This window comes from Gavia stellata, chromosome 12 (assembly GCF_030936135.1).
Source record: "Gavia stellata isolate bGavSte3 chromosome 12, bGavSte3.hap2, whole genome shotgun sequence".
Taxonomy (NCBI): domain Eukaryota; kingdom Metazoa; phylum Chordata; class Aves; order Gaviiformes; family Gaviidae; genus Gavia; species Gavia stellata.
The window spans coordinates 9,101,871-9,129,166 of record NC_082605.1 but is presented as its reverse complement, the minus strand read 5'-3'; the positions used below and the strand labels follow the sequence as shown (position 1 = coordinate 9,129,166).

The 27,296-nt window shown below is 43.2% G+C and overlaps 1 protein-coding gene across 2 annotated transcripts; it reads right to left on the bottom strand.

Annotated features, from left to right (window-relative positions):
• RHOA (ras homolog family member A) lies at positions 1-26,786 on the bottom strand. Of its 2 annotated transcripts, none has more exons than XM_059823302.1 (5): positions 26,699-26,786; positions 8,259-8,416; positions 5,387-5,507; positions 1,902-2,032; positions 1-921 (listed from the first exon to the last, which is right to left on the bottom strand). In XM_059823302.1, the coding sequence occupies exons 2-5, from the start codon at positions 8,412-8,414 to the stop codon at positions 748-750; spliced, it is 582 nt and encodes a 193-aa protein (XP_059679285.1). In that variant the 5' UTR covers positions 8,415-8,416; positions 26,699-26,786; the 3' UTR covers positions 1-747. The 2 variants fall into 2 exon arrangements, with proteins under 2 accessions (XP_059679285.1, XP_059679286.1); XM_059823303.1 differs by lacking the exon at positions 26,699-26,786 and adding an exon at positions 14,693-14,712.
• Between the last annotated feature and the right edge of the window lie 510 nt (positions 26,787-27,296).

Below are 27,296 nucleotides of genomic sequence, written 5' to 3'. Positions count from 1 at the left end.
TGCTTTCCATCGGACTTTATTTTCAAATACAGTTTCTTAAAAAACCCAGAACACCTTAACGCAGAGGTTACAAGTAACAGTATTAGGAAATCCAATTATACAAAAAATACTACATCTAAGCTGGGGTAAATAGATTTATTTTTGGTAACATACATTTAAACTGGCACTAATTACACAGTAACTAAAAGGTAACTAACATGAAACCACAGAACCCTCACTCTTCCTTAGCTGAATGGGACTTGGTCATTTCAGAGTGATCACATTTTCAAACTAATGTTTTACACACTGAGCCATGAAAATCAGATCTTCCTAAATGTGATAGCACTGAAGCTACACTTGATTCCACATACAGCCATATAACTGTTGTACTCAATTAGAATAGGGCGTTAGTTATAAAGTAGTTACAGACCAATCCTCTGTGTTGATAGCTTTTTCTCTTTCTAGAGAGAAGAAAGAAGATAGAGAATTGTCTTCAATTAGCGCCTGGCATATCCTGTGAGTGCAGAAAAGGTTTGTTAGAGGAATGTTGAGGTTAACCTTGGGTGCACAGATGAATTTGATGCAGATTGTTATAAAAATCATGGTTGGCTTCTAAATACTGGTAGCAAGATGACTCGATTTTTAAATCTCTTAAGTAAATTATAGATAATGAAAAAGGCCAGTAATCATACACTAAGATTAATAAACAGCACTTCAAAATTACTCAAGTGCAGGGTGCTGCTTTGGCCATCTTCCTCTGGCCACACTTTATAAGAGAAGGCACCCGGACTTTTTCTTGCCACGCCGGGCTTGCAAAGCAGCTCTAGTGGCCATTTCAAAAACCTCCCTCACACCGTCTTTGGTCTTTGCCGAACACTCCATATACCCAAATGCACCAATGCGGTTTGCCATATCTCTTCCTTCTTCGGGTTTGACAGGCTCCTGAAACAGCACAGAAGCAACAGGTAAGAACAATCCAAACCCACACCGACACGTACCAGTCCTCCCTTTCCCACCCAGCTTCCCAACAAAGGCAAAGGAATTTCTGGATTAAATGCACATAAATAACTGGTTAGTTAATAATTAACTGCTCCCCTGAGAGTGATCCTTTAAATAATAAAGGCAGATTTAAAATAAAATTTGCTTATTTTTTCAAGATGCAGGATGCATCTCAGCCTGGATTACACAGGCGGGGTGTGTATTTGCATTCTGCGCCAACACTTGAGGACACGATTGGTTTTCTAACACCTCTGAACTTGAAAGCCGCAAGACCCTTTAAAACTTGAGCAGAAGATTGCTTATTTCGGAAGAAACATTTATGCAACAAAAGCCTATGAACAAATCCCAAAATTAATGCCTCAGTCTTTGTATAAAAACAAATATTATGCAACACGAGCAAAAATTCCAGGACAGAGCAGAGTATCTGCAGTCCCATACCCAAGCTGGGGGTTTCAGACTCAATCTGAAAATGAAACCTAGTGGTAGGCTCAAGAATGAGCTGCAGCACCTGTGGTTATCACCTCAAAACACCTACCAATAAAACTCTTTCCTTTCACATCCTGAATATATAAAATAAAGAACAACTTGAGTGTGCATGCACTTCATGTGTTGATGTCTCTTAATTAATTCCTTTCTACCTTAGCGATCCAGCTCTCTAGCAGGGAGAGCAGCTGACTGTTAGTAACCCAATATAGCCATTTTCATTGTTGAGAATGCCTTTTTCTAAAAATTAAATCTCCAAATATGAAAAAAGAAACACTCAATTAAAGGTAATATATACTTTCTGGTTTCTGTCATGGATAAGCATTCATTATGCAGCCCATAGGAAGCTGGCAGCAAGCTGCAGATGCCTATTTAATGCTTTTGGTACAACCACTACACACTTTCTTCATTTATCGTAAGACTATCAAAAAGGAACCTGCCTGCTTCATTTTGGCCAGCTCTCGTCTTGTGTGCTCGTCATTCCTCAGGTCCTTCTTGTTTCCTACCAAGATGATAGGCACGTTGGGGCAGAAATGCTTCACCTCTGGGGTCCACTTCTCTGGGATGTTTTCTGAAAAAAATAAATAGAAGTATGACTATTAAAACCCACTTCTGGGGAGTTTTTTTTTCAAGTCTTTACCTGCTGCCTGAGTGGTTTTAGCTTGCTAATCCAAACTGATGCCCTTTTTTCTACTCTTAATTTGGGAAGCAAATAGACCTGTTCTGGTATTACCAAAAAAGACAAGCCTGTCTATGGTAATTTTAAGGCTGAGGAACACCTAAACTCTTGCTTTCTCTACATTTCTCAGTAGCTACTTGACAAGGGTTAGCATAAGGTACTTCAAAGAACAGCGTGCAGAATTCTGAAGTAGAGCACTATGGAATATTTTGCTTCAAGAGAAACATTTTATTTATCTCCAGAAGCTAAAGATGGGCACAGCCCTGAAGCTAAATTTTTACATCACTTCTTCCTTATAAAAAGCAACATCAAACAACTACTCCGAACTCTCCCATTAACTGTAGCAGAAATGTTGTTCTATACACTAATTACAAATGCACGGAAACAAAGACTTTGTGTAAGTAATTTGCAGATTTGCCATTTCTCCTATCTGCAGCAAATGAATTTGCGTTCATATACAAGAAACTTTTTCCTCCTAACATAACTTCCCTACGTGACTTTTTTTTTTAAAATGGAGCTGCAAATGGAAGACTTAAGGGCTTTTGAAAGCAAAACCTTGATAAATTCTACATAGCAGGAAGTGCTGAACAGCCCAAAACGTTCAGCTTTGCTTTCACAAGCTCTCAGACATCTGAGATTCACCAGTGGATGTACCTGCAGGCTACATAACCACTTTTTATCTTCACAAAATTCTATTCGGCTTTTGAAGAGACACTAACTATGATGGCATTGTTTTCTTGCTTGAAAGAACAACTTAGACAAGCATTTTGAAGCCAGTTTTTGCACTACAGCCAAAACAGCAATTCTGCAGCTGCACCTGGAGTGCTCTGGGGGTGCCGGTCTCTAGACACTGCACACCTGAAGAACTGTCTGTCAGTTCACTGCACCCTCCACTGCTCCCAGGGACACAGGCGCCCTGATACTGGCGCGCAGGAAGGGAGGAGAGGGAGAAAAAAATAGCGAAGATCAGACTTGACTTAATCAAACCCCTCTCCTTCCCCTGCCTCCAGGGTTCAGTAACCCATCTTGTTTCCAGGGAGGTGAGGTCTGTTAGCTCTCCAGCTGCCAGGGCAGTAGCACGTGCAGTAGAAGTGAGCACAGCTCAAACCTTGTACGTAGCTGTTTACAGCCGCAACAGGCATGTCCACAGCACCGCTGCCAACTAAACCTCAAAAAGTTTTGGAGGGAGACTAAGACAATTAAAGATGTCTCTAAACACAGGATCAAGTGGAAGTGATGAAGAGAGAGATCAGGATTTCCCAGATATCAAGCTAGCATTGATTTTTCTAAAAGGACACTTTCACACCCAACTGCCCGTTCAACGGCTGCTACCCTTTGGAGGCAAGGCAAGAAATGAGACTCAGCAGCTATCAAACATTACCCCAGTCAGGCTCCTAACACCACTGTAACATCTTAAGGAATATTTTGTTTGCTCATTTACTCAAACCTTCTGTGAACTGTGGCAGGAATGGTATTTTTCAACCATTGTGGTAGCTGCATTCAGGACTAATCCTTCCATTAACTGCGTTTCTGTGTTTCCTGGATGCTTTTTGTCTCATTCTTGTTTCTTCCTAAGACACAACTCTGGGAAGGCAGGGTTCAACCATAAGATAGATCAGAGGTGTAGTAAAAAAGCCTCTCTAAGGACAGCTTACAGTGATTGTGATCACCCTGGCAGTAGAAAACTCCAAAGGATTCAGTGGTTTAATACATTTAAGGGAGAACTAGTATCCCATTTATGAGCACCAGTTAAAATAATTTGACACCTATCATTAATAGACAAAGCAGAAGGGTCTCTCACTTTTCCTGGCTAGGCGCTGCCCAGTGCATGGACATAATTTTGATCAGTTAGAAACAAGTACCAGTCAGTCACTGTACAGAAGGTTCTTTTCAGAGTACAGCTGGTCCTACACACACACACATACACACACACAGAATCGATATGCCTAAAGACCTACCTTAACATTATCTGCATTCTAATAAGAAACTGCGCAAATAGCCACTGGTGAACAAATCCCACTGGTGAGAGTAGATAAGGGAATTTTTACAGAAATTCACTTGTTTTAGAAAGTGCTACCACAATGAATTTGTTTAGGAGACTACACTGGATGGATGGAGTAATTACCATTTTAAAAGGACAGAAATCAAAGTTCTAGAGACATTGAGTCTTAGAAATAAGAGTATCTCTACCTCCTGCACCTTACCCTCTTCAAAAATGTCTTTGTAAGATCGATACCTACACATCAGATTTATAAACTGACCAGTGAAGATTTCAGTCTTGGACTCCACACAGAAGAGGTGCCTATCTAATACGCAGATTTTTGAAACGTATGTTTTTGGAGCTCAGAAATCATAAGTCAGGCAACTCTCTTCTCTTTTCTCCATCACAAGCAGATGTCAGTCACAGGAAAGCAGACTAGGAGAGTATAAATCTCCAGCCTCTGATCATTTCCACCAGTGAGAGAGCGACAGCCCTCTCAGTGCAAGCCCCCCTCCAGTGTGGTTCTAGCTCATGTTTTTCACCCACCAAGCAGAGAGCAAAAAACCCCAGGCTATTTGGGATTAATAACTCAGAATGTTTCAAGCTGATCTCTCTTGAATAAAAGGAGGGGGTGAGGATGGTGGAAGGGATGAACAAGCTAGTGAAAGCTAGCTTTCACATTTACATAGAAAGGAAGTTACTCTATTTTCCTGGATATAGTGTGGTCTCGAGTGTATAAGAACCTGCAATTTTCAAGGAGAAATTAAAAAAAAAGTAAAATAAAACCAAACCTTGGGCAGGCCATGCCACTCAGTGGACACCTTATGCACTCACAGGGCTCCCAGACACAGCAAAGTTGCAGCTACAACCATCCTGCTTGCTTGGGGTCACCGCGGCAGCACCTCCCAAGGGACAAGCACACCAGCACACTGCCTTGGCCCACCAGACAACGTTGCTGCGTTGGGGGTGCTCATCTAGGCCAGGGAGCTGCCTCCCTGCTAAGCGTTGCTCAAATTATGCAGCAGAGCCCTGCGTAAATACAGCGTGCTGCTGAGGCTTACAAAATGCCACTCACCATTGTTGAAGAATACAGGTTCCTTTAAGACCTTAACGTCTGAAAACTCTACATTCAAACCAGTATGAATTTTGAAACTAGGAATGCTCTCAATCATTACAGCACACGAAAATATATTTTACAGCACAATTTCCAAGGGGAATACAGCAGCACAGAGGCATAGTTCTGATTCAATTAGTGATCTACTTACCTAAACTATCAGGACTATCAATTGAAAAACACATAAGTATAACATCAGTATCCGGATAAGAAAGCGGTCTAAGTCGATCATAGTCTTCTTGTCCTGCTGTATCCCACAAAGCCAACTCAACCTGCAAAAGAAAGATCAAGGCAGTTAGCCAGGTCACCAGGGAAGTTGTGATTCAGAAGCTAGTAACTAAGGAGAATTGGATAGAACATTTCAGTTAACACCACTCAAAAGGAGACGACTACAAGAAAAACTGCTTTGACAGGAAAGCTATGAGAAATTTTACATTCCATAACTCCAAAATTCAATTTAGTGCCTCTTATGAGACTTTTGTTTATATCCATGGCCAGTGTCGATTGTCTGAAGAGACGTAAAAGCTACCCAGAAAAGCGAGACAGAAGAATCGAAGGGAATCTGCTCCAAAGGGCTGGGAATCTCTCTGATAAGCGTCCCAGAAATACCAGTTTTCAGTGAAAGTGGACTCTAAGTATATCCTAAATGCTTTTAGGATTATGCACATTTTCAATACATTTACAGCTGGAACCTGTAGTGACTAAGAAATGTGAAGATTGTACTTGTGCACAAATTCATTAAAATTCCATCACAGCAGAAATTCACTCTTGCAATTTGCTTTGAAATATAGCTGATTGTGTGTAAAGCTTCTTTTTACCAAGAACTGAGTAAAGTAGCTAATGTTCTCAATATTTCTACTTATGGTGGAGCTAGGGGACAACATCCCAATAGCATTTGTTTATAACTGTAGAAGGAATAGCCAATGTTTGAACTAGGAAATTTAAAAACTAGAATCAAGCTCAAGGTATACTCTTGCTTGAGATTCTCTGATTCATCTGCCTTTGCAATGGAGTGGGCTCCTTCTTGTTTAAGCTCTTACATTCAAAAATTACGGGGGGAAAAAGTCCACAGCAGCTCATAAAGACAGATGGGCAGAACTGGAACCCAAACGTGAGCTTGAACATGCAGTGCAGCTAGTTAAATCGTGAAGATACAAAGCCTTAACTGCATGCATATACAAAAAAATTCTTCTGTATTTCAGTCAGAAATATTCCTCTCAGAGTCACCTCTGCATTTGCATTTACAAATGTGAATTTTGTGGCAAATATTCGTATTTTTTACAGAGATGTCTGTTGAGGGTTCCTTCACATGACACTGAGATCAGCTCCTTTGCTCTACCTAAAAAAACCACATCTCGTACCATTGCTGTTTTGTCTTCACATGGCTTCTGAACATTTCTGGTAATGCTCTTCTAGGAAGATAGATGTAAGCGGCTGTCAAACTGAACAGTATTAAGCACTGCTCTCCTACAAACTTCTGTAATCAAGTTATCAGAAGACAAAGTGCTTATATGAAGTATGTCATCTAGTTACAAAAAATCCAGTGACATTTCCACAACAGAAAATGCACTCCTCAAGCTGCTTATGAAATTTTTATTCAGCTACTGGCTGCATACAGCTGATAGGGCACGACTCTGTTCAACCTATTTAGAGATGCAGAGATTCAGGCAGAAGGGAATGAGAAGTTTGACTAGGTGATAAGAGAGAGAAATCAGTATCATACATATTTTAAACAATAGTCCTTAGAGTCTAAGATACAATATATAAACTGCAGAAACCGTCACCTGGGGGGAAACATGTTCTAATATTAGTCTAAAAGTGAATTTTTTTTTACCCATTCATATCATGGGGCAGAAAAGCTCTTTTTAGACTCAAATAGCATGAACTATCATGACTAAAACTACAAATGAACCATGCCTGTAACATTAGGAAATAAGATTTAACATAAAGCCCAAAACTAGCTCAAAACGTTTCTGCTCAAATCAAGACCGAAATGAAGCAGTTTCAATGAATCTGTCACTGTATCTGAACCAAAACTGACTGAAAGATGTTCTGACTGTACCTGAACCTGGAGCAAAGGCACATGTTGCAGCAAGGGGCGAGACAGGGAAGCTCAGCACTGTCAGCATCAAAACCTGCCACATGCTTGACATGAGGACCCATGGCACTGAGGTCAGCTCTGTGTGGTTACAGTAACAAAACAGACATACACCATGGCTGCCTAAAAGGTTTTGAAAATAGTTGGGCTTTCAAGGTGCAAAGTTTCTGCTTTGTGTGCTTGCAAAGTATCCTGGAAAGTGACAATTTTACACACTACACACTACCTTGTGTTTGGCAAGCAAAAAGCCTCAGAGGTCACATAGGTGAAAACTAATTTTCAAAATATTTAAAATGAAACCAAAATATTTTAATGATTAATTTACTGAAGTACAAGCTAAACATGAAGGTCAGTGAGCTGTGGGTATGCTTGGCTGCTAAGAATTGCATTTCTTCAGACAAGTAGGACAGATGATGCTGATGTACACTACAAAAATCAAATCCCTTTGAAGCCTGCCATTCATCTGTTCTGAAAAGGATCCTGCACGTTGCCAGGAGTGGGTGTGAAAAAAGACTCTCTCCAGGAACTATTCTTTGTTAATCACAATACCAGGTCCCTGTCAAAACAGGGATTCCACTACGCAATTCCAAAGGCTAGCAGCCCAGTGTCCTCAGCATGTTGGCACGTCTTTGAATTGCTCCAACCCCTTCCACCTACCGCAACATTTTACTTGGAATAACTATACGGTTTTTAGATTCTCAACTTGTGTAAGGTTAGGAATAGGTTTTTAAACAGACATTGGATATGAGCAGGTTCTAGCAAGGACAGTATTTTTTCCACAGGAACACACTTAAGATTTAAAAATATATTTACAACATAGGCACTAAACATGCGTACTAACCACTTACTAAAGAAGTGTAGAGATCTCCATGTTATTTGGAATAAATGAAAGTTCATTTTGACCATTACAGAAGCATAGACATACCTGCTTTCCATCCACTTCAATATCTGCTACATAATTTTCAAAGACGGTGGGAACATACACTTCAGGGAACTGGTCTTTGCTAAATACAATCAGCAGACAGGTCTTTCCACAGGCACCATCACCCACTATAACCAGCTTTTTTCGAATGGCTGCCATAGCTGAAAAATAAAACAATGTATTAATTCTTCTGCTGCAGCTTTTAACTGAGATGCTAATAATTAACAACCACTAAGTTTCCAATTAATAAGAACTTTTAAATTGGGTCTACATGCCCATTAGAAACACAGACAGGTATTTGGAATTACGCGAGTTCTAATTCCCATCCTTCTGAGAAAACCTTTCCCCAGGATTTGTCAACACACTGGTGACCACTGGGTGCAAAAATAATAGAAAGGAGAGGAGATCAGCCTGGTTTAGCATTCCTTGACTTATTCCAAAGTTTGAGATAGGAACGTCCAGAGAGAGCGAGCAAGCAAGCAGCACCGTTCTAGAGCACCTTCTGAAAAGTGTCGTTTAGGTAACTGAATAAGAGATGCTTCAATTCAAGGGCAGTAATGTTTTCTTGTCACGCTGAGTTGCCTTAACTACAAAGTGCCAGAAGCGTTGTGCAGGTCAGCTGGACTGAGGAGCACTCTGCTGCCACATCAGAGCACCAACAGAAGGATCTCAAGGTAACCAGCCTGTTCCTCGAATTACGACCACCACACTGCAAAGGATTTTGGAAGTACAGATCCTACTCCTCAATCCACTTTCCTGGACACTGCTGTTGTCAGGATATTTTGCCTCCTATCAGCTTACATTAAGTAAAGGGGGACACAGAGGGAGACTCCACCATGGTGCCACACACAGATCTCTGCTGTTCAGTGGATTGATTTGTACCAGGACCGTACAAATCCATGGCTTGCTCACATGCAACTTTGGCCTCAAACGTTATGAAAGCTTGAAAAGGTTTAACGAAAGCCTACAGTCAGGGTGGGTCTGAAGGAGGTGATTGTGTTCCATAAGCAAATTTCTACAAAGTCACAAGTGGCCCAAATAGTATGAATAGGGAGTGATTGTTCCTCATCACTTCCCAAAAATGAATGCAAGGGGAGTGATACAAAGATAGTAGAAAAGGATTCAAGCCCACCAGAAGGCAATGGGCCTTGGGAACTCCAACAAGAGGATGTTATGGACACAAGAAATTCATACAGGCCTAAAGGAGACTGGGCAAGTACGTGTAAGAAGCTTCCTGGGCAAGTTAAAGAATGCAGAAACTGCATCTGCCTTAGAAAATCCCCACAGTAAAAGTACTTTGAGGCTGAGAGTACTTTGGGAAACACTATATATGTGCCTGCCCTCTTCTTTCTTTTCCCTAGGCATTTGTTTGTGACCATTGCAAGAACAAGCCAGAGATTTAGGGAGGGACCTGGCTACCAGGGGCTGGAATGGGGACAGACCCATAACTACTTTCTTCTCCGTAACATGAAGGCACTCCAGGGGAGCCGCTTAGTCATCCCGTGAAGCTTCCTGGAAATGGAGCAAACAGCAACACCACCATAATACCTACCACTGCATGACCAAAACACCAGAGGGAGCACCCTTGTGAGTTAATTTTTGCCATGACAATCCCAGTACAAAGCTATATGAGGATGACTAGGGCTGCTGGTGAGGGGAGAAGGGCCTGAAGAAGCACAGAAGAGAATTAAGAGACATAGCAAAAATGTTTTCTCCTTTCTGCCTCTTCTCTTGTCTTACAAAACTAAGTAAAAAGGTAAAACTAACCATCTGAAAGCAAACTTTAGTACTATTAGGTGATGTAGAAGCAGTGGATATTGCAGAGATTCTGAACTGCCCCAGGTGCAAACAGAGAAGGACCATTTCAGCCCATCAAGCAGCAAAGGCTCAAGGACTTGTAGAACACAGCTTTGTCAGACACAACTGCTCAAGTAATCCAAATCTATCTCTAAAATGAGCTTCTTTCACCTTGTGAATATATATGTACATACATTCAAGTTATTTACCTTAAGGATTTGGGGTTATTTTTACATTTGTGGAAGGCTTAACGTGATCTCTTTCAGTGGATTTAGATCGTTTTGAATGCTTTCTAGCAATGGTAATATTTGGTTTTTACAGAACTGGAAATCACCTGTCCTCTGTACCAAGTCAAGATCAACTACTTACAAGTTCTACCTACTGTCAGCTTTGTCTAATCTGCCCTTAAAAACTGCAATGCTGAGTCCTACAAAAGGTGAAGCCATCTACTCCTGTGCTCCTCAATATTTACTATGAGAAAATTTTCCCCAGTGTGTATCCTCAGCCTTCTTTGATGTCATGTAAGCCTGCTACTGCTTATCCTATTTGTCATGGGCATAGGAGAACAGATTATTCCCTTTCCCTAGTGCAGTTGAGAATACATGCCTTCATTTAGTTTTCTCTTCAGGCAAAACAATTCCAGTTTATGCAAGCCTTCTCTGTAAATCATATTTCCTAGACTTCCCTGTTGCTCCCTTCTGGGCACAGTCCAATTGGCACAAATTTACCAAAGCATGGAGCCCAAAAGCTGAACTCAGTATTTCACCTAGGGCTTTACCAACATTAACTAGAGCTGAAGGATTATTTTATTGATCTTCCAGGATATACTGTTGCTTAAACACCTTACTGGAAGTATATGCCTTCTTTTTCTCACCAGAAGACAACATCGTTGATACATTCAGCTTTTAATTCATAATAACTCCCAGATCATCTTCATTAGGACTGCTCCATAGTAAGTTGCTCTCTATTCACACAGCTGAATGTTCTACTGTCATGCTTTTATTTATCCTTCCTCTGACTGATGTTTTATTCTACCTCCCTGTTCTAGTTCTGTCCTCCAACTTAATCATAGCCTTTCTCAGACGCAAGTTTAATAATCATGATTCCCAGATAATTATTTAGGTCATTGATGAAACCACACTGGAGACAAAGTAGGTGGATGACGGAATGGGATAACCTGTCCTTCCTCGGTATCCTCCCTCCTCCCTTCTGTGCTAGCAGCTGGGGCTCTGGCCCTTGATCACTTGTGTTACCTGCAATAGCACCTAGGGTAGGTGACCTTTTTGGTATCACCTATGGATAACTGTCTTTTTCTGTGGATTATCAGATCAACTCTTCCTTTATCTTCCTTTAAATACTTCCGTCACTCTAGATTATTTTTTTAAGTGTTCCTTGCCAGTTGAATCTCATTTTATGCTTTGGCCTTCTACATACTTATGTCTAAGGTCTACAAGAAAACTGCAATTCTGTAAAAAAAATCATCATTTAATGTAGTGCCTTCTATAAACCCTTCCCTAAAAAAACAGCTTGAAAATTATATATATACACACATAAAATTATTTCAAGAGTTTTATTTGATCTCAATGTCTCTCTCCTGAGAAAACCCTATCACAAAACTCTCCCTGCCTGAATCTTTCCTGAGATCTGTTGACATTATTTGGACACAAAAGTGGAAGACCACTCTGTCAATCAACACGCCCTTCAGCAGTGTATGCTCAACCACCTCCTTCCCACTGCTTGGGATCCACCCCGTGAGACTCTCCCCTGCTCACAGTCTTTTATGTGCAGGACAGTCACCAGGAGATCTCAAACCTGCTGAACAGTTCCTTCCATCTAGTACATCAAACATCCAGGTAACTAAAATTTCCTCATCACCAACTTCTAGAGGATCCTGCCAAGATGCTCACAAAAAGCCTCAACCACCTTATCTTTTCTTGGTGACCTATGGTATCGTCATGTTTTTTACTTTAGTTTCACCCTCCAGAGCATTACCACAGAAGAATTCCCTCTGCATAATGTCCTTGGAACAAAAGTGTTGTTTAAAGCTCAGTTCAGGATGCAAAGATTACCACTTATATCTTTGAAGCTTTCACTTGCCTCCAAAGCCCTAGGAGTTGCTTTTGATTTGCTTACCTCAAGCGTTCCCCTGGACATGCAGCACAGGCTGAGGCTAGTTTGTTTATGGACCCCAACAAATTTTCAGAAACAGCTCAGATTATAAATGCTGGGTAAACAGAGATGCCTCAGGATGTCAGGTCTGATCACTGGATAGACCCCTCCATCAACCTTGGAAGGAAGTCACCAAACACATCACAACCGCTTGTTTCTTCCTGACATTAGTGGTTACGAACTTTACAGCTTTATGGTACTTGAAGTTTCTTCTCTACTGGTGAGGTTGAACCCTTACTTGCTGCCAGAACAATATACTTCATGTCTATTCAACATGTGGATGTTCAAAGATGGAACAGCACTGCTGGGCCTGCACCCAGCTTTCTTCTCATGACAGATTCATGTTGTCTGTATTGCTGAAGGTCTCCACGCATATGGAAATTGTTCTAGTGGTGCTACATGTCCAAACCCCCCTTAATTTATTCTTCAAATTTAAGCAGGTAGCTGGCCACGGCAACAGCATCCCGTAATTCATGCAGTAAGCACATTTACAATAATAATTTCCTAATTTAGAGGATTTAGTGTAGAGATCAGCACCTTCTAGCTAATTATTTTTAGATAAAATAAATACGTTCCTATCCAGTGGGTAGCTGTAAGGGATTGTCAGGTCTGGCAAATACTCAGAAGAGCAACATCTCCGTAGTACAATAGAGAAAAAACTGATTGCTCAGAATGGAGCTAGATCTTTGTGGCGCATATCACAAGGACAACACTAACAGCATTCACAGCAGTTGGGTCCTTCTGCTGCATTTTGACATGCTCTGGTTTCAAGTATTCTGAAGCCTGGAAATACATCAAATTTGGACCAGGAGTATGTTTTGATAGGAATCAAAAGGCAGTTTGCTAGCCTAAAAAGTTTTATTTAAGATGTATGGCACTTATGTTACATGCAAGTTAGTATTTGCTGCAGTACAGCCTGTCACCAGTATGTGTCTACATTTATAGGTAAAAAACCTATATGAACTACCTAAGAGGATATTACAAATAGACCAAATCCAAGCTACCACTACCTCACTGTAACTGAACACAAGTACTACACATTCCTCCTTTTACGCAATGCATAGAGTGGGGAGAGACCAATAAATCCAGAAAGCTGCCAGAACAGCATCACTGACGATGCACACATAACATTGAGCAAGAAACGTTCTATCCCAATTAGTGTAACAGAATGGCTGCAGTGATCTTCCAGGGGAATCTGTGCCATCTTCTGCAGCAAAACGACAAATCTGCAATTTTTCCTGCTCCTAAATGAACCACTCCTCCCACCTTTGCATTACAGGATTCTTAAAACCAGCTAGTCTGCTAGATTCAAAGTGGAAACTCTCACAACATGACTCAAGTGACTCATCTTAATGGAAGAGATTCAATTATGACATTTCCTCAACCTAGGCCAGTGCCTTTCACAGGTATTACAAGAGCTTTAGACATCGTTTACTCAATTCCACTAACATCACAGGAGGTTACAACACAAGGAGCTCCTGTTTGCTGAGAGTTGCCACACTAATATCCTTGTTACATGAGGCTGCTATTTCTAAGTGCAGTGACGCTCATGCAGCATAAAGCCCCACTTGTTAAGAGAATCTAGCAAAATACTCCAGAAGAATGAGAAATGGGGAAAATACTTTTTTCCATGTTTTAAATGTACTCCCCCCAAGTATTATTGTTTACTGCAATGGAATTTCCCTCTTCTCTTCAGCATGCTTTTTATTTTTCCAAGGAACAACATTTCCAGTGCCTGCTCTGCTGCAAATCCCAAGGCCACACAGCGTGAGTGAGGACTGTGGACACGCTGTTGACATTCTGAAGGTGGATAAGCTGGTAAGAAACATGCCAGGTTTGCCTGTCTTGCTCTGGATCTCATCCTGGAGAAAGTAACGAGGTGGAAGAAACAGCTCTTTACCATCGCATAGGTATCCTGACTAGATTTAATTTCAACTACCAATCAGCTACTACCAACTTTATATTGCCTGATGTATTATATGGGCAGATCCCTTGTATAATGCGCAGTTTTGTCAAAAAAGATCTGGATTACTGCATATGTTAGCAAGAACTCAGCAGAGGCAGTTCAGCAGGACCATTAATGATGTTTCTGATGCTGAGGGGGAAACATCCTTTAAATTCTTTCCCACCTAATCTTGCTGAAGTCCTTAAAACCAAAAGGTTGGAAAGCAAGGGTTTTGAAATCTTCTATAAAGACTGCTTTGCTGCTGACTCCTCCACACTCAGCACTTAAACAGTTTGCCATTGAGCGAGTTACAGCCTGGCACACTTCTCACTTGCTTCATTTCCCCCTTCATTCAGTCAGCCCTGCCCTGGGCCAGCAGGAAGAACAAGAGCAAGGCTGAGGGACCAGAAGATGAAGCTCTAGTCAAGTGTCCCCCATCCCGACAAGTCAAGCCCTGCCCTCTACCTACCACAGGGGAGAACTGCCTCTGCACCAGGACCTGAATTTACTCTTAAAATATACTCACTTTTTGTTCAAGTTCGAGGGGGAGTAGGAAGGAGTTTCCCCAAAGACTCCAGTGATGAAGAGGACATGGATGAGCAGACTTTTCCCACAGTTTTCTTCTGGCTGTTTAGCAAGGTCTGGCATCAAAACTGAGAACTACCAAAACAGTTTGGAGCAGAGAGTAGATCAGCCCAAAAGCAAACAGGTCTGCTTTTAGGGCAGCTGTATACAAACAGTGAAGAAACTGAGATTGAATACAGAGCATTTGGGTGGGGGAAATGGTCCAAAGACCATGAGCAGAGAATGGGGAGGGGGCAGGCAAACAGGCCAGGAGGTTGGCCGAAGGATGTAACCGCTCAAATCCACCCTCCTCTAGAGCAGAATCCAGGATTCCCACATCGCCCAGCTGCTTAACTGCCACCAGGAGGCAAGCGTCTCCATCTTCTCCTCTGTTGAAGTCCCAGTGGAAAACGTCAGCAACTATATATTTTGTAATTTTTTTTCTCAACTACACTTTTCATTAGTGAAAGTATGTCTAAACAAATGTCAGAAACATTGCAGTTTGCTGTTGAAATGCTATTCATGCTACCTTAAATCAGCTCGTTTGAGCATACATAAGCCTATGCGTGCTACCATGCTATTTTTTTTTCCACATAACCCATACAGGATGGGCTATGCTCTTAAATAGCAATAGTTGTGAAGTAAGGGAAACTATGACCCCAATTCACCTCTTACAGAAGTTGCAAAATGGGTAGCAAACAGCCATTGGACTGCCATAAGAGTAAGAAAAAAATAAAAAAAGAAAAAAGGTGATTCAATCACATAAAGGAGTTAGATACAATCCATGCTTCTGCTACAGGGTTCCTAAAAGATTCTGGAAGAACTATATACACCAAAACATGCTGCAAGTGACCACTTATTTATTGTCTTTATTTCTGAAGACATCCTGAATAGAACTCATCTGTACAGCTGCACTGAAAGTAAAGCCAGACAAACTCCATGCTCAGAGTGATCATGCTCATTTTGTACCATGTACAACTTGAAATCAAGTATCACTGGGGTAGAAATACAGTTCAATTACAAGCCATTTGAATACAAACACTAAAAACATGAATGCAGTCACTGCTATAAAGGAGACAGTCAACACAGCTTATTTCAATAATTGAAATTTACTTAATTCTCTGCAAATTTGCCTGTGGACACTTGCATTCATAAACTGATTAAGCCACATTATTTAAAGCGTTGCTCACAAGGCCTTTGGGAAACAACTGTATTTATATTCCTTACAGCATCCAGCACATAAAGCAGTTTGACAGTACTGCAAAATAGACCTATTTCCAACTATAGTTCTATGTGGGAGCAGTTGGTAAGAAAAAGATATCTGCTGGGGTTTTTTTGAGGGTTACATATGAAATTTAACACTCGAAAAAAGTCTCAAAGCTGGCAAAGCACAGGGCAGGCTACTGACATTGCACATTAAATGTAATCCACAGTGAAACAGAAATTTTCTATTATAGGATTGAAGTACAATAGAAAAAATGACACAGAAAGTCAGCATAGTATCCAGTGGGATTAAAATACTGGACATAGGTCCTTCAGGAAGGTCCTCAGGCAGGGTGAGCAGAGCGTTCAGGTTTCTGCTAGCAGTTCATTCAGACTCTGCCTTAACCATGCTCAAGTCTGGCAAGTTTTACTAGTTTGGGAAAAGCGCTTTGCAAACATAGCTATATATTTCCAGAGCCAGCTTTAAATTGGGAGCAGTATAGCTGTGTTACAACCCTAGCTGATAAACCTCACCAGGTCTCAGCTAACTCCACAAATAATCAGCTCAAGCCTCTTTGTACCACATCACCAGAACTGGGAGCAGTGTCAGCTTAACTGCGTTAGGTCTTAACAACGTTGGTTCAGTGCCAGCCCCGGTGAACCCTTAATGACTGATGAATTTTATACAGTCATAAAGAGTTATCCAAAAGTACAAAATTGGTGTTTAATAGGCATGGGCATACATTGCATTTCAGTTAAGCACACAGTGTGTTGCTTATGCTGCCTCTACAATGGCTGCGATAGGGCAGGAGATACCTCATCCAGCATAAAGCCTGCCAGCGCAAAGTTTTTGAGGAAACCTGAATCGGCAGTCAGTACTAGATCCGTGTTGCGTGTCATGCGGAGATAGTAAGTCTAATCTGAGATATCATGTGAAGTCTCAAAGCTGGATTCATCCTACCAAATTACAGCCTTTGCCCTTGCTTTCCTCTTCAGAATAAATCCTGTATGACAACATACAATTCATCTGACTCTCAGAGAAGAAAATTGCTTTGGATTCTGATAAATTTGATTTCTAACCACCACAGGAAAGAGCAAAACATTTTCCTTTGCTCTCCTTCCCTGTACAGCCCATCCACCTGTGCTTTACGGGAACAATGCCTCAGCACGATCAAACGCTCCCAGGAACACACAAACTATCTTTTGTTAAAACACCCAAGCCATGACCTGTGCAACCCTCTACACCCAGCACTGTGTCCTGCAAACAGCTCCAGCACGGACACTGACCAGGGGAGCAGCTTGTCCCTGCAGCTAAACTTACATTTCCTACATCTACACACCACAGACATCTACATGTCTGTCTACATTTCCTACATCTACAAACTCAGAGGCCTTGCGTAGGACCTGTGTGTAGTCCTTTACTACAGGTCTACACACATATAAAACCTGATACATTGGCTTGGGACTTAGGCCTCTCCACCTCAGCGCCTGGCATTCAGGATCAGCTTAGGAGTGGATTCCTATAGAAAAGCAGAAGAGGAAAAAGGAATGAGAAACTTCCCCCTCCACGCTCTCCAGCCTCCAACCATTTTCAGCTCAGGAGCTTCTTGGGTCAGATGTGGTTCCCATGAATTTGGTAACCTCAAACAGATCTCTCTTCCATGGGCTTGTCCAGACTCCCTTTGAACCCATGTAAACTTCCAGCACTCACAACATCCTGTTGGAGGGAGTTCCCACAGCTTAATTACACATTGTGTGTAAAGCCACTTCCTTCAAATTCAGGATTGTCCCTATTAGTTTCTTTTAGTGCCTCCTAACTCTGAAATAGAAAGAGAGCAAACAGCTTACCTCGCTCACCCTCTTTCTGCTGCTCATGTAACAGGCTTTCCAGACTGAAGCATCCTAGCATAGAGTTGTTTGGTTTTTTTAATACCTTTCCACCTTTGACAATAGCAACTGGCTGATCTATCAGCTGACTGCTCCTAGCTTAAGGAGTAACAAAGTGGTAGAGGTGTCACGGTGAAGTACTTCAGCCAGGAGGGCCCTTGGAAGCCCAGCAGCACAGCACCGTGTACCTTCCCATCCCATGTCATCCATCACAGCCCCGAAGGCACTGGGGCTGCCACAACACAGGCCCCATGAGCTAGAGCCCAGAGGGACGCCCCTGTTTTGACAAGGGTGTGCTGTTATATCCACTCACACTGTATCAGAGAACCACACCCTGAGCTGCGTTTCAAGTGCAAACAAGCTGCCATTTGGTCATTCCCCAGTACGCGTTTCACTCCTTGCATTAACTCAAGTGCGGACTATCTTGACTTTAAAATAGGCAATAACAAAAAATCCCCTACCATGCTTCTTGCTCCAGCAGTTAGTTACATTTTCTGCATTAGTGATGAGGTTTTATTTGTCACTTCCTCATTTATTTGGCCTCTGCAAACTTCTTCCTAGTGGTATTTTGTGTTTCTTCCAGGTGATTGGTAAGAAATACAGCCCAGGAGCTAACTCCTTCCTGTTCTCACTAGACACAGATTCACTAGAGTCTCCACTTGCCTTTTAAAGCTGTCCTCTTCTACTAAATTTAATATGAACCATATTGATTTTGTACTGGCTTAGTTTCTCACCAAAAATGATGTGCAATTACTGTCAAGTGCTAACCGAAGGCTAAGATGAACACCTGTACTTAAGAACCAAACTGAAACAATTAGCACTAATTGTTTCTATTTCCCCCAGTCCAGGTTGAGTGACATTGCCTTAATTCTTTCCTGAACGCTTTGTTACTTATTCCATTATTGTACCTGGGATTGATGTCTTAGTCTGATGGGATTATAATCATTAAGGTTGTCCTACTTCTCTTTAATATTACTGCATATTAGCATTCTTTCAAACTCCTTAAACTGCTGCAGTATGTAAAGAGCTTTCTGGAAAAAAAGTATTTTATAAACCCCCTCCATTCTCAGGCCAGGGATCTTCAGAGCTGTGATGTATATCAAAACAGCAGTGTCAATTACCAAGTCTGGTCAGACTAGGTGTGCAATACCATTCAGTTTTTTTTTTTTTTAATTTAAAGAGATAATCAAAATACCTGATTACAGGGAAGTTCCCTGTGTATGGATAAATAACTTGGCGAAAGGTAGGAAACCAGACAAAAAGAAATGCTCAGCTCTCACAGAAGACCACCAGTGGAACCTGCACAGCTCAACATTCTAAAATGACCTGAAAAAGCAAGGAAAAATCGCTATACAACAAGATGTACTGATGATGCCAAGATGTTCAGGTAATAAAGGCAAGGGCTTACTGTGATGAATTTCAGACCCTTAACAGTGTCTGTGCCTAAGCAATAAAATCTGAAATAGATATATGTGAAGAGATACACAAGGTAAAAAACAGATTCAACTTGCTATATGAAATGACGGACTGGGAGCTGATCACTGCTACACAAGAGCAATATTTTAGGGTTATATAGTTAACTCCTTTAAAATACAAGCTCAACACTCTGAAGAGCTAAAAAAAAATTAAAATTCCAATATTAAGAACTAGCAAAAAATGAACAAAAGAGAAATCATTAAGTTGATGTAGGAATCCACAAACACGCCTGCACCTTTTGACACTGTGTGCAGTTGTGATCCTCCCCATGTCAAAAGGGCATAAAGGAACTGGAAATGACTCAGAGCAGGGAACACAGATGATTAAACTATAGAACAGCGTCCATATGAAGAACAAGTATGGCAGAACTGAAAAAAGGACAATCTGGAAGAGACGCAACCAAGGAAGAAAACAACTACAGACACTTCTGTAAGATCCCAAGCAGCGGTGAGAAAAGCTGGGGCCTGAGCATTCAGTTTTTAAAACACGGACAAGGGAACACGGGACGAGCCAGGTTCAAAGCAAAGGCAGGCAGGCCCCCCAGCAGGGCACACAGCAAGGCTTTGTTGTTTCTACCACATTTCAACTGTTTAGATCCATTATTTCTTAGTCATAGGTTCCTCTCTGAGATCCCTTTTTATCCCAGTTACTTTTCAAGCTTTTGAGCTTCTGTTTTGTATTTTCTACTTTCAGTTTCTACTTTTCTCCTATTTCATCTGTAGGGCTTTCTTGCATTGTTTTTTAAGTGCAAACAAAACAGATGCCTACATTTCCTTTCCAAGTCAGGTTATTTAATGCATTTTCAACACTGGATTGGGGAAAAATATTGCAAAAGGAGGCTGCCGAAACATCTTTTTTAAGCCTGTTTAAGCCAAAAATGTTAGAAACTAAACCAGCAATATGTGCAAGCAAAACTCTCTGTGTTAACATTGTCACCGTGCATCCTGTTTTGCAAACACCAAACTTAGCAAAGTCCTCCTGGTCTACTACAAGTTTTCTTTGTTCTCAACTACTTGCAGAGTTCACCCCTATGCTGTTCACCTCCCTATTTCTATATAATTAGTAAATTAACACCATTTCAGAACCCAGGGAAGACTAATTCCAGCATTTCTCCCCTGACTTACTCTACCATGACAAGTCCCCCTCCAAGGCTGAAAGCAAAGCTGGGGCTACAGGGGCAGAAAGCAGTATTTTGTCCTCAGGACCTGTGGTTGCCATTGCTGTCCTTCCACCCTCACTTAACATTCTTGTTACTTTGCCCCTACCGACTAGATCTTTGTTATCTGTACGCACGATGACTTAGGAGAGCATTTCTCTTATGCAATACCGAGTTCCAAGATTACTTTGCACAAAATGAGATTAGGGCTTAATATTGAGGTAATTATAGTAGATCTGTGGATTTCCACTCGTGTGCAATCTGCAGAACACCGTGCATTTGTGACATTTATTTTCTTGGTATCCTCTCTGCTCAGACACCTCCAGCATGTCAAAGAGGACATGGGGTGGCCACACGCTGAACAAGGCAGGTTCTGCTTGGGCAAGATCGCTGTCTTTAGGCACCCGCCGCTGCTCCGTAGCTGGCAGCAGAAGCACATATGGACAAGAGAAACTAACACCAACTCTTCCAGACAACCACCTTTTTGTACCCATAGCTGACACTCTCACCTGTTTCCTCCTCTTCTCCCACCACAAGACATCTGTTGAGATTGCATTGGTTCAGATCAAACACCCGTCAAGTCCAGCACCCTGCCTGACACACGCAGGTATCTCAGATGACTAAACAGAGTAAAAGAAGCAGCAAATGCTCTGCAAGTGTATTTTCTCAGTTTCCAGCTTGGGGTATTCCTAGTTTTTTCAATCTTTGGCTCAACAGCCCATTTGATAGCATTTTCTTCTGTGATTTCATCAGTTTGATTCTGAAGCCATGTAAATTGTTGTCACTCAAAGCACTCTGTGGTGCTGGATTCTGCAGTCTCAGTACAGACTGCAAGAGAGGCACCATCATTTTTTATCAAGACCAGACTATGCTCAGTCATGCCTTTGCCAAGCTGAAGGGTTCAAATCTTTTTAAGCACCCTTATCCCTGATCATTCTTCTCAGCCTCTTCTTTGCTCTTCCAGTTGCACTGTATCTCAAAGTCCATCTTCCTTCATGCAAAACTACAGTAATCAGTGTGCTAAGAACTGAGAGCCATGGTGCTATCTATCCTCTATTTTCTTCTTGATTCCTTTCCCCAAAGCCCCTCACACGTATTCATACAATCGCTGTTTAACATTAAATTCACATTTTCACAGAATTGTGACAAGCTCTTCCTCCTAAGTGGCAATAATTAACTTTCACCCCATCAGAGCATAAACAAACTAAGATTTATTTCCCCCCCCCAACTTTGCATTTATCTGGAACAAATTTCATTTGACATTTTACTGCCTGTAATTCGGTGTCAGAAGGCCAAGCTGCAATTCTTCCTAGTCAGCTCGTCTTTTCTTCCCTTACTACTCAACACCTTTCTCATCAGATCGTTTATGAATATGCTGAACAGTATAGGTGTAACACAGATCCAAATTCTTCTCTTGTCCCAAACTTCTCTTCTCTGTGCTTGTCGAGTCACTAAAAAACTCCAGTAGATTTAAGCAGTACCGTTTCCTTTGCAAAAGCAACACTGACTTTCTCCCACCGTAAATTGTTGGTCCATCTGGTTACTGGTTTTTTATCATTTATTTTTTTAAAAAGGCATTGAATTCTGTGATATCCTGCTGAACTATTTTTAAGAACTGCTACCATGTAAGCCATCTTCTATTTCTCTGGCTTCAAGGTGTTAAGTGAGAAGTTACATAGCGTAATTAATAATTCAGTCATCCCATCCCTGATTTTCCTTTGGAACCCTTGGGCAAGCAACATCTGGTCTTGGCATTTTGTAACTATATTTATCACTTTGCTCTAAAAACCTCTTTGCTGACACTTCAAGCAGAAGACAGGTCTTCTAATGAGTCCTGTTCCCCATAAAGAGAATTTCTGGCATACGAACCTCTTTGGACTCCTCTACAGTAAACAGGAATACACATAAGTCATTTAACTTTCTACTGATGGCTTCATCATCAGCTACTTCTTTCACTTCTTCACCATCTATTGGCCCTCCAGAGTCCAGCACCTTTCCTGCTTCTGATATACTTGGAAAAGAAATTTTTTTTTTTTTCCTGTTAGTATGATGTTGCTTAGAGTCTTTCTGGCGGGTCCTAGTATTTTTCATTTGACTTGCCAGAGTTCATGTTCTTATTTACTTTTCTGGTCAACTTCATGACTTGAACTTTCTGAAGGCTGTATTCTTATTTCTAATACTTTCTTTATCCCAAACTGCATGCTCATTCTCATCTGTCAACATTCCACAGTATAATTTAAAATCTTCCCAACATCATTTTCAATTTCAAACGCAGAAGCCTAGTTCTGCTGTGGTTTACATGGAACCCAGCCTTTCCAAACAGCTTTTGGACTGAGGTTCAAAAAAATGAGCCAATTCACTTTGTCAGTATCAAGTCAAGATCCTACTGTAAGACGGCCTTTTCATCTCACACAATTTCAACACAGCAGATAGAAGGTGAAGAACAAAGAGCCTCCAGGTGTAAAATATAAGAAAAATGAAGTGTTAGCAAAGAATGCAAACAGAGATAACTGGTACTTGGAGAGCTGCTAGCTCTTTCAAACCACTGACACACACAGACCACCTTCCTTAAAACTGTGAAGATGAGGAGGAGGAATCACTTTGTACACATCCACACTAGCGATCTGCTCCAAATGTGACAGTTCAATCAGTCAGTACATGGTCAGGTGAGACAGAACTATTTATTGTTGCAAAGCAGTGCTAATTAACTGAACAAAGAGATTGAATTCAGCCCCATTTCTGATTAAAAACAACAATTAAAAAAAAGCAAACAAAGCCCTCACAATTGTCAGAGCTTGAAGAAAGAAAGACCTCATATTCGTGGTGGGTGTACTGCCCAATTTTACTCGGTACATTAGTGACCCTCCATCTGTTGCTTCTACTAGGGACCTTTGTCATGACGGCTGGTCAGAGAAAGATAGCGAACCTTGTTCTGATTAGATGATTCACTTAGGAAGGACTGGCTGTTAATTGTGTGTACGCAACAGTGGATGGCAAATATCTTAATTAAAAGGTGGTCTATGGGTATCTTAGTTCTTTTACTGTCTCAAATGTCCTTCTCAAGTGAAAACATGGTGATAGGAAAAGGACAGAAGAGAGGATGGACAGATCAGAGCTGCTCTATTATGCTTTTGGTAGCTTTTATTCACAGTTCAGAATGAGGTGAGAACAGAGATCACATCAAGGCTAGAAGGCACCCGGACACCTAACAGTAGCGTAAAATGCCTTAAAGGAACGATAACCAGCGTACCAGAAACATTCTTTTGGGATATTTGTGCTTATTTCTGAGATGATCCCAAAAGTAATAAGCAACTACTTCTTTCTACTTAGCTACCCGGCTATTTATACAGTGTCCAGTGTTGCAGGAGAGGAATCACACCAATATGCAAGGAGTAGAGGATTTTCATTGTGCATTCAGGTGTGTGCATGTGCACAGCTGTATCCCTGGGAATAAAGGTAAGCTGCCATTAGGCGCATTTATTTTGCACAGCACTGTTCCGTATTATGGGGTTTCACCCTTATTACTTGTTTACTAGGACAGTCTCATCACGGATCAATTTTAGACTTAAAGGACATGTTGGCTAGCCTTTATTGACATGCTAACTTCCTCAAACTCACTGATTAAACTTTTCCTCCACATTAGTTAAACTGCATTTGAAGACAAGTTGTAAGACAACAGAGCGGTACATGAGAGTTTAAACGGATGTGGAATAACACATGAGCCAGATCAGAGTTTAGTATAAAATGTAAAAAAGATAGTATCTGAGTGGAGACTTGGAAAGAACCTAATGATATCACAGCAGCAGGGAATAAAATGTTACAGAGAGACTGCATGAGAAGATACATAGGCTAGTGAGAAGGTAGTAGTCAGGGTCAGAAATTTCTAGGGCTGAGTGGACCACAGAAACGGCGTAAAGAAGAGCCAACAGGGTTCAGGGCAATGTAAATACATTGAGAGAAAAAGATGAAGTGTAAAAAGTAGTAAAAACAAGAGTTACCATTAAAAAAAATGAGGAAAGATGATGATATTTCTAAGCCCCTCCAAACTACCAAATTGTTTTTATCTGGAATTTGCTTATCTGAAGAGCCATCACTAGTCCTACATCCTGGTGGCAGTTAAGATCATTTAGGATGTTTTTACTGTCAATTCCTGGCTCAGAGAACTCCCCGCCTCTGGCGCTCAATTGCTGTGGCACTCAGCCAGAGCATGAGTTTGGTGAACTAGGAGGGATAACACAAGAGTTGCTCAGCTTAGCTCTGCGACTGACTTTCTTGTGCCCCTTGTGTGAAGGTGCATTTATGTCTTGAGAAACTATTTAAAAAAAACCCCACATATTCTAGTGTTAAATGATACAAATCACCCATTAAAATTAATTTATGTCAAGCATTTATGCTGAATATGCTGTTAAGCATTCCAGTGAACTAATTAAAATGAAATAAGGCTAATGGCAATTTTTCTTTTTTTAAACATGCAACCTTGGTCCAAATCAGAGCCAGAATTAGAGTCTGCACATTTGAAACGGAAATGCTAGTGCTGTGTGCCTGGAGACCTGGGTAGGGCCAAAACAGGGCAGGAGAGGGGCACACAGATGCACTAGAAGAGCCTTCAACGGAAAGTAAATATTTTCACAAACAATCTTTTCAGGGAGGGAGAGACTTCATATTTCCCTACTGAAAAAAAAAAAAAGAAGAAAAAAATCCCAAAATAAAGCCATTGGAGAATCTAATACTTTGAGTCACAAACAACATTTAGGACAAGTAAAACTAGTTTTTGAGATTGCTGAGAGAAAAAGAAGGTTATAAAAATTAGCTTTTAGAAGAAGCACAGTGTTTTAAAAATCACACAGACAGGAGAATTGTTACCTAGTCTAAGCTCTGGGGGGAAAAAAAAAAAGCAACAACAAACCTAACATTCCCTAGGTAGGTGTTAGGGTTTAGCTTTCTCGGATTCCAGCACCACATACAGAAAGAGCGGGTGGGAACCACCGCTCATGAAGGGTTCCCTGCCACAAACAGGTGAACTGTAGGGAGAGAGAAACAAAAGCTGGATATGAGGCAGCAAGTAAAAACAAACAAGCCCCCATTCCAGACACCTCGCAGAGACAGACTCAAAGGGATATCAAAGTAGTTAAGGCATCATTTGACTGGGGACAATACTTTGTCCTGAGTCTCTGTAATAACTAACTTTGTAAACCTCTGTAACAAGGTTTAGGTTTTGGGGTTTTTTGGACCCAAACACAGCCGAAGTCCTCCCGAGGCTCCCCGCGCCCCTGAAGGAATGGCAAGGAAGGTTTAGGCAGCGCATAATTTTAAGCCGGGTAATTTGTAGTCTAAGGTAAAGGCTGTTGGGCCACACGAAGCTGATCTCACTACCAGTGTGTTTTAACCCAAACCGAGCTCTTTGCTACACACTCGCCCGCGGCCCGCTGAGGCTGCACCGGCTTCGGCTACAGCCAAAAAACAAACCCAGAAGTTTGCAGTTACACTCCGAGAGGCGATCTCTTCCCTCGCTAAAAGTTTAGGGGCGAACAAAATCCGGGAAGTATTTCCGCAGGAGCTGGCGCCCCGGCCAGGCCCCGCGCAGCCGGCGGGAGGCGCGGGGGGCTCGCGGGCGACCCACGCGTGCAGGGGCGGCCCGGCCCGAGGACCCGGCGCACCCCCGCCGCCCGACTCCGCGCTCCGGCGTGGCGGCGCCTCCCGCGCGCCTGGGTGACGTCACCACAACAAGCTGCCAGTCAGCCGGGTCACCCCCACCGCCCGGTGCCCACTCGTGTCACACCCCGCAGCGGGGAGGGGGGCGAGCGCCGCCTCCGCGCCGCCCGCGGCGGAGCTGGCGGGAGCGGGGTCCCCGCTGCGGCCCAGGCGCCGAGGGCCGGGCCAGGCGCGGGCGGCTCCGGCGGGGGAGCCCCCGGGGCCGCGCCCCAGCCCGCCCGCCCCTCCCCCGCTCCCGCCGCCCGGAAAGGGCCCCGTTACCGGCCCCGGAAACTTGGGGGCTCTCGGAGGGGCGGCCGGGCCGCCGCACACGCCCTCCCCTTTTGTGCGCGCGATGCCGCCCGGACGCGGCGGCGAGAGGCTCGGCCGGGCCCGTCCGCCCCCGCCCGCAGGCCGCGGCGCGGGCTCCCGGCGGGGGCGGGCGGGCCCCACCCGGCGGCGGCAGCGACGGCGGTGCCGCAAAGTGTGGGGGGGAAAGCCGGCGAGCCGCCCCCCCGCCCCCCCCCCAGGCGGCGGAGAGCCCCCCCTCAGTACCTGCGGCCTGCGCTGGGTCTCGCTCCCGCCGCTTCCTGCTCCACAGGCCCGAGCTCGAGCAGCGGCGAACGGAAACGGGCGGGGCGGGGGCGTGCGCGCTCACCGGCCCGGCGCGACGCGGCGCGGCGCTGCGCTGCGCTGCGATCCCTCAGCCCGGCCCCGCCCGGCCCCGCCCGCCTCCGGCCCGCGCGCTCGCGCGCGCGCCCCCGCCCGCCCTACAGCCAATCGGCGCGGCCGGGCGCGGGGGCTGCCGGGAAGGGCCGCTATAAAAGCCCGGGTGCTATTTACGCCGCGTGGGTTGGGCGAGTGCGCCTGCGCGCTGCTGGGGTTGTCGCGCGCCGGGCTGTGCCCCGCCGGCGGTGAGGGCCTGTCGCGCTGCAGGCGTGTGGGTCGGGGGGCTCACCCGGCCGCCCTCCGCGGCCGAGGGCGGGCTCAGCGCCCGCCCTGAGGCCTTACCTGGCGGAGGGAGGGCGAAGGAAGGGCTGTGTGCTTCCCCTGCTTATCTTCGAGCCGGCTGAGCTGCGGGGCTCCCTTTGGCCCGAGCAGTGTGTGCCCTGTGGGGAAGCCACCGGTGTTGGAAACTTCGCCGCTGGGCACG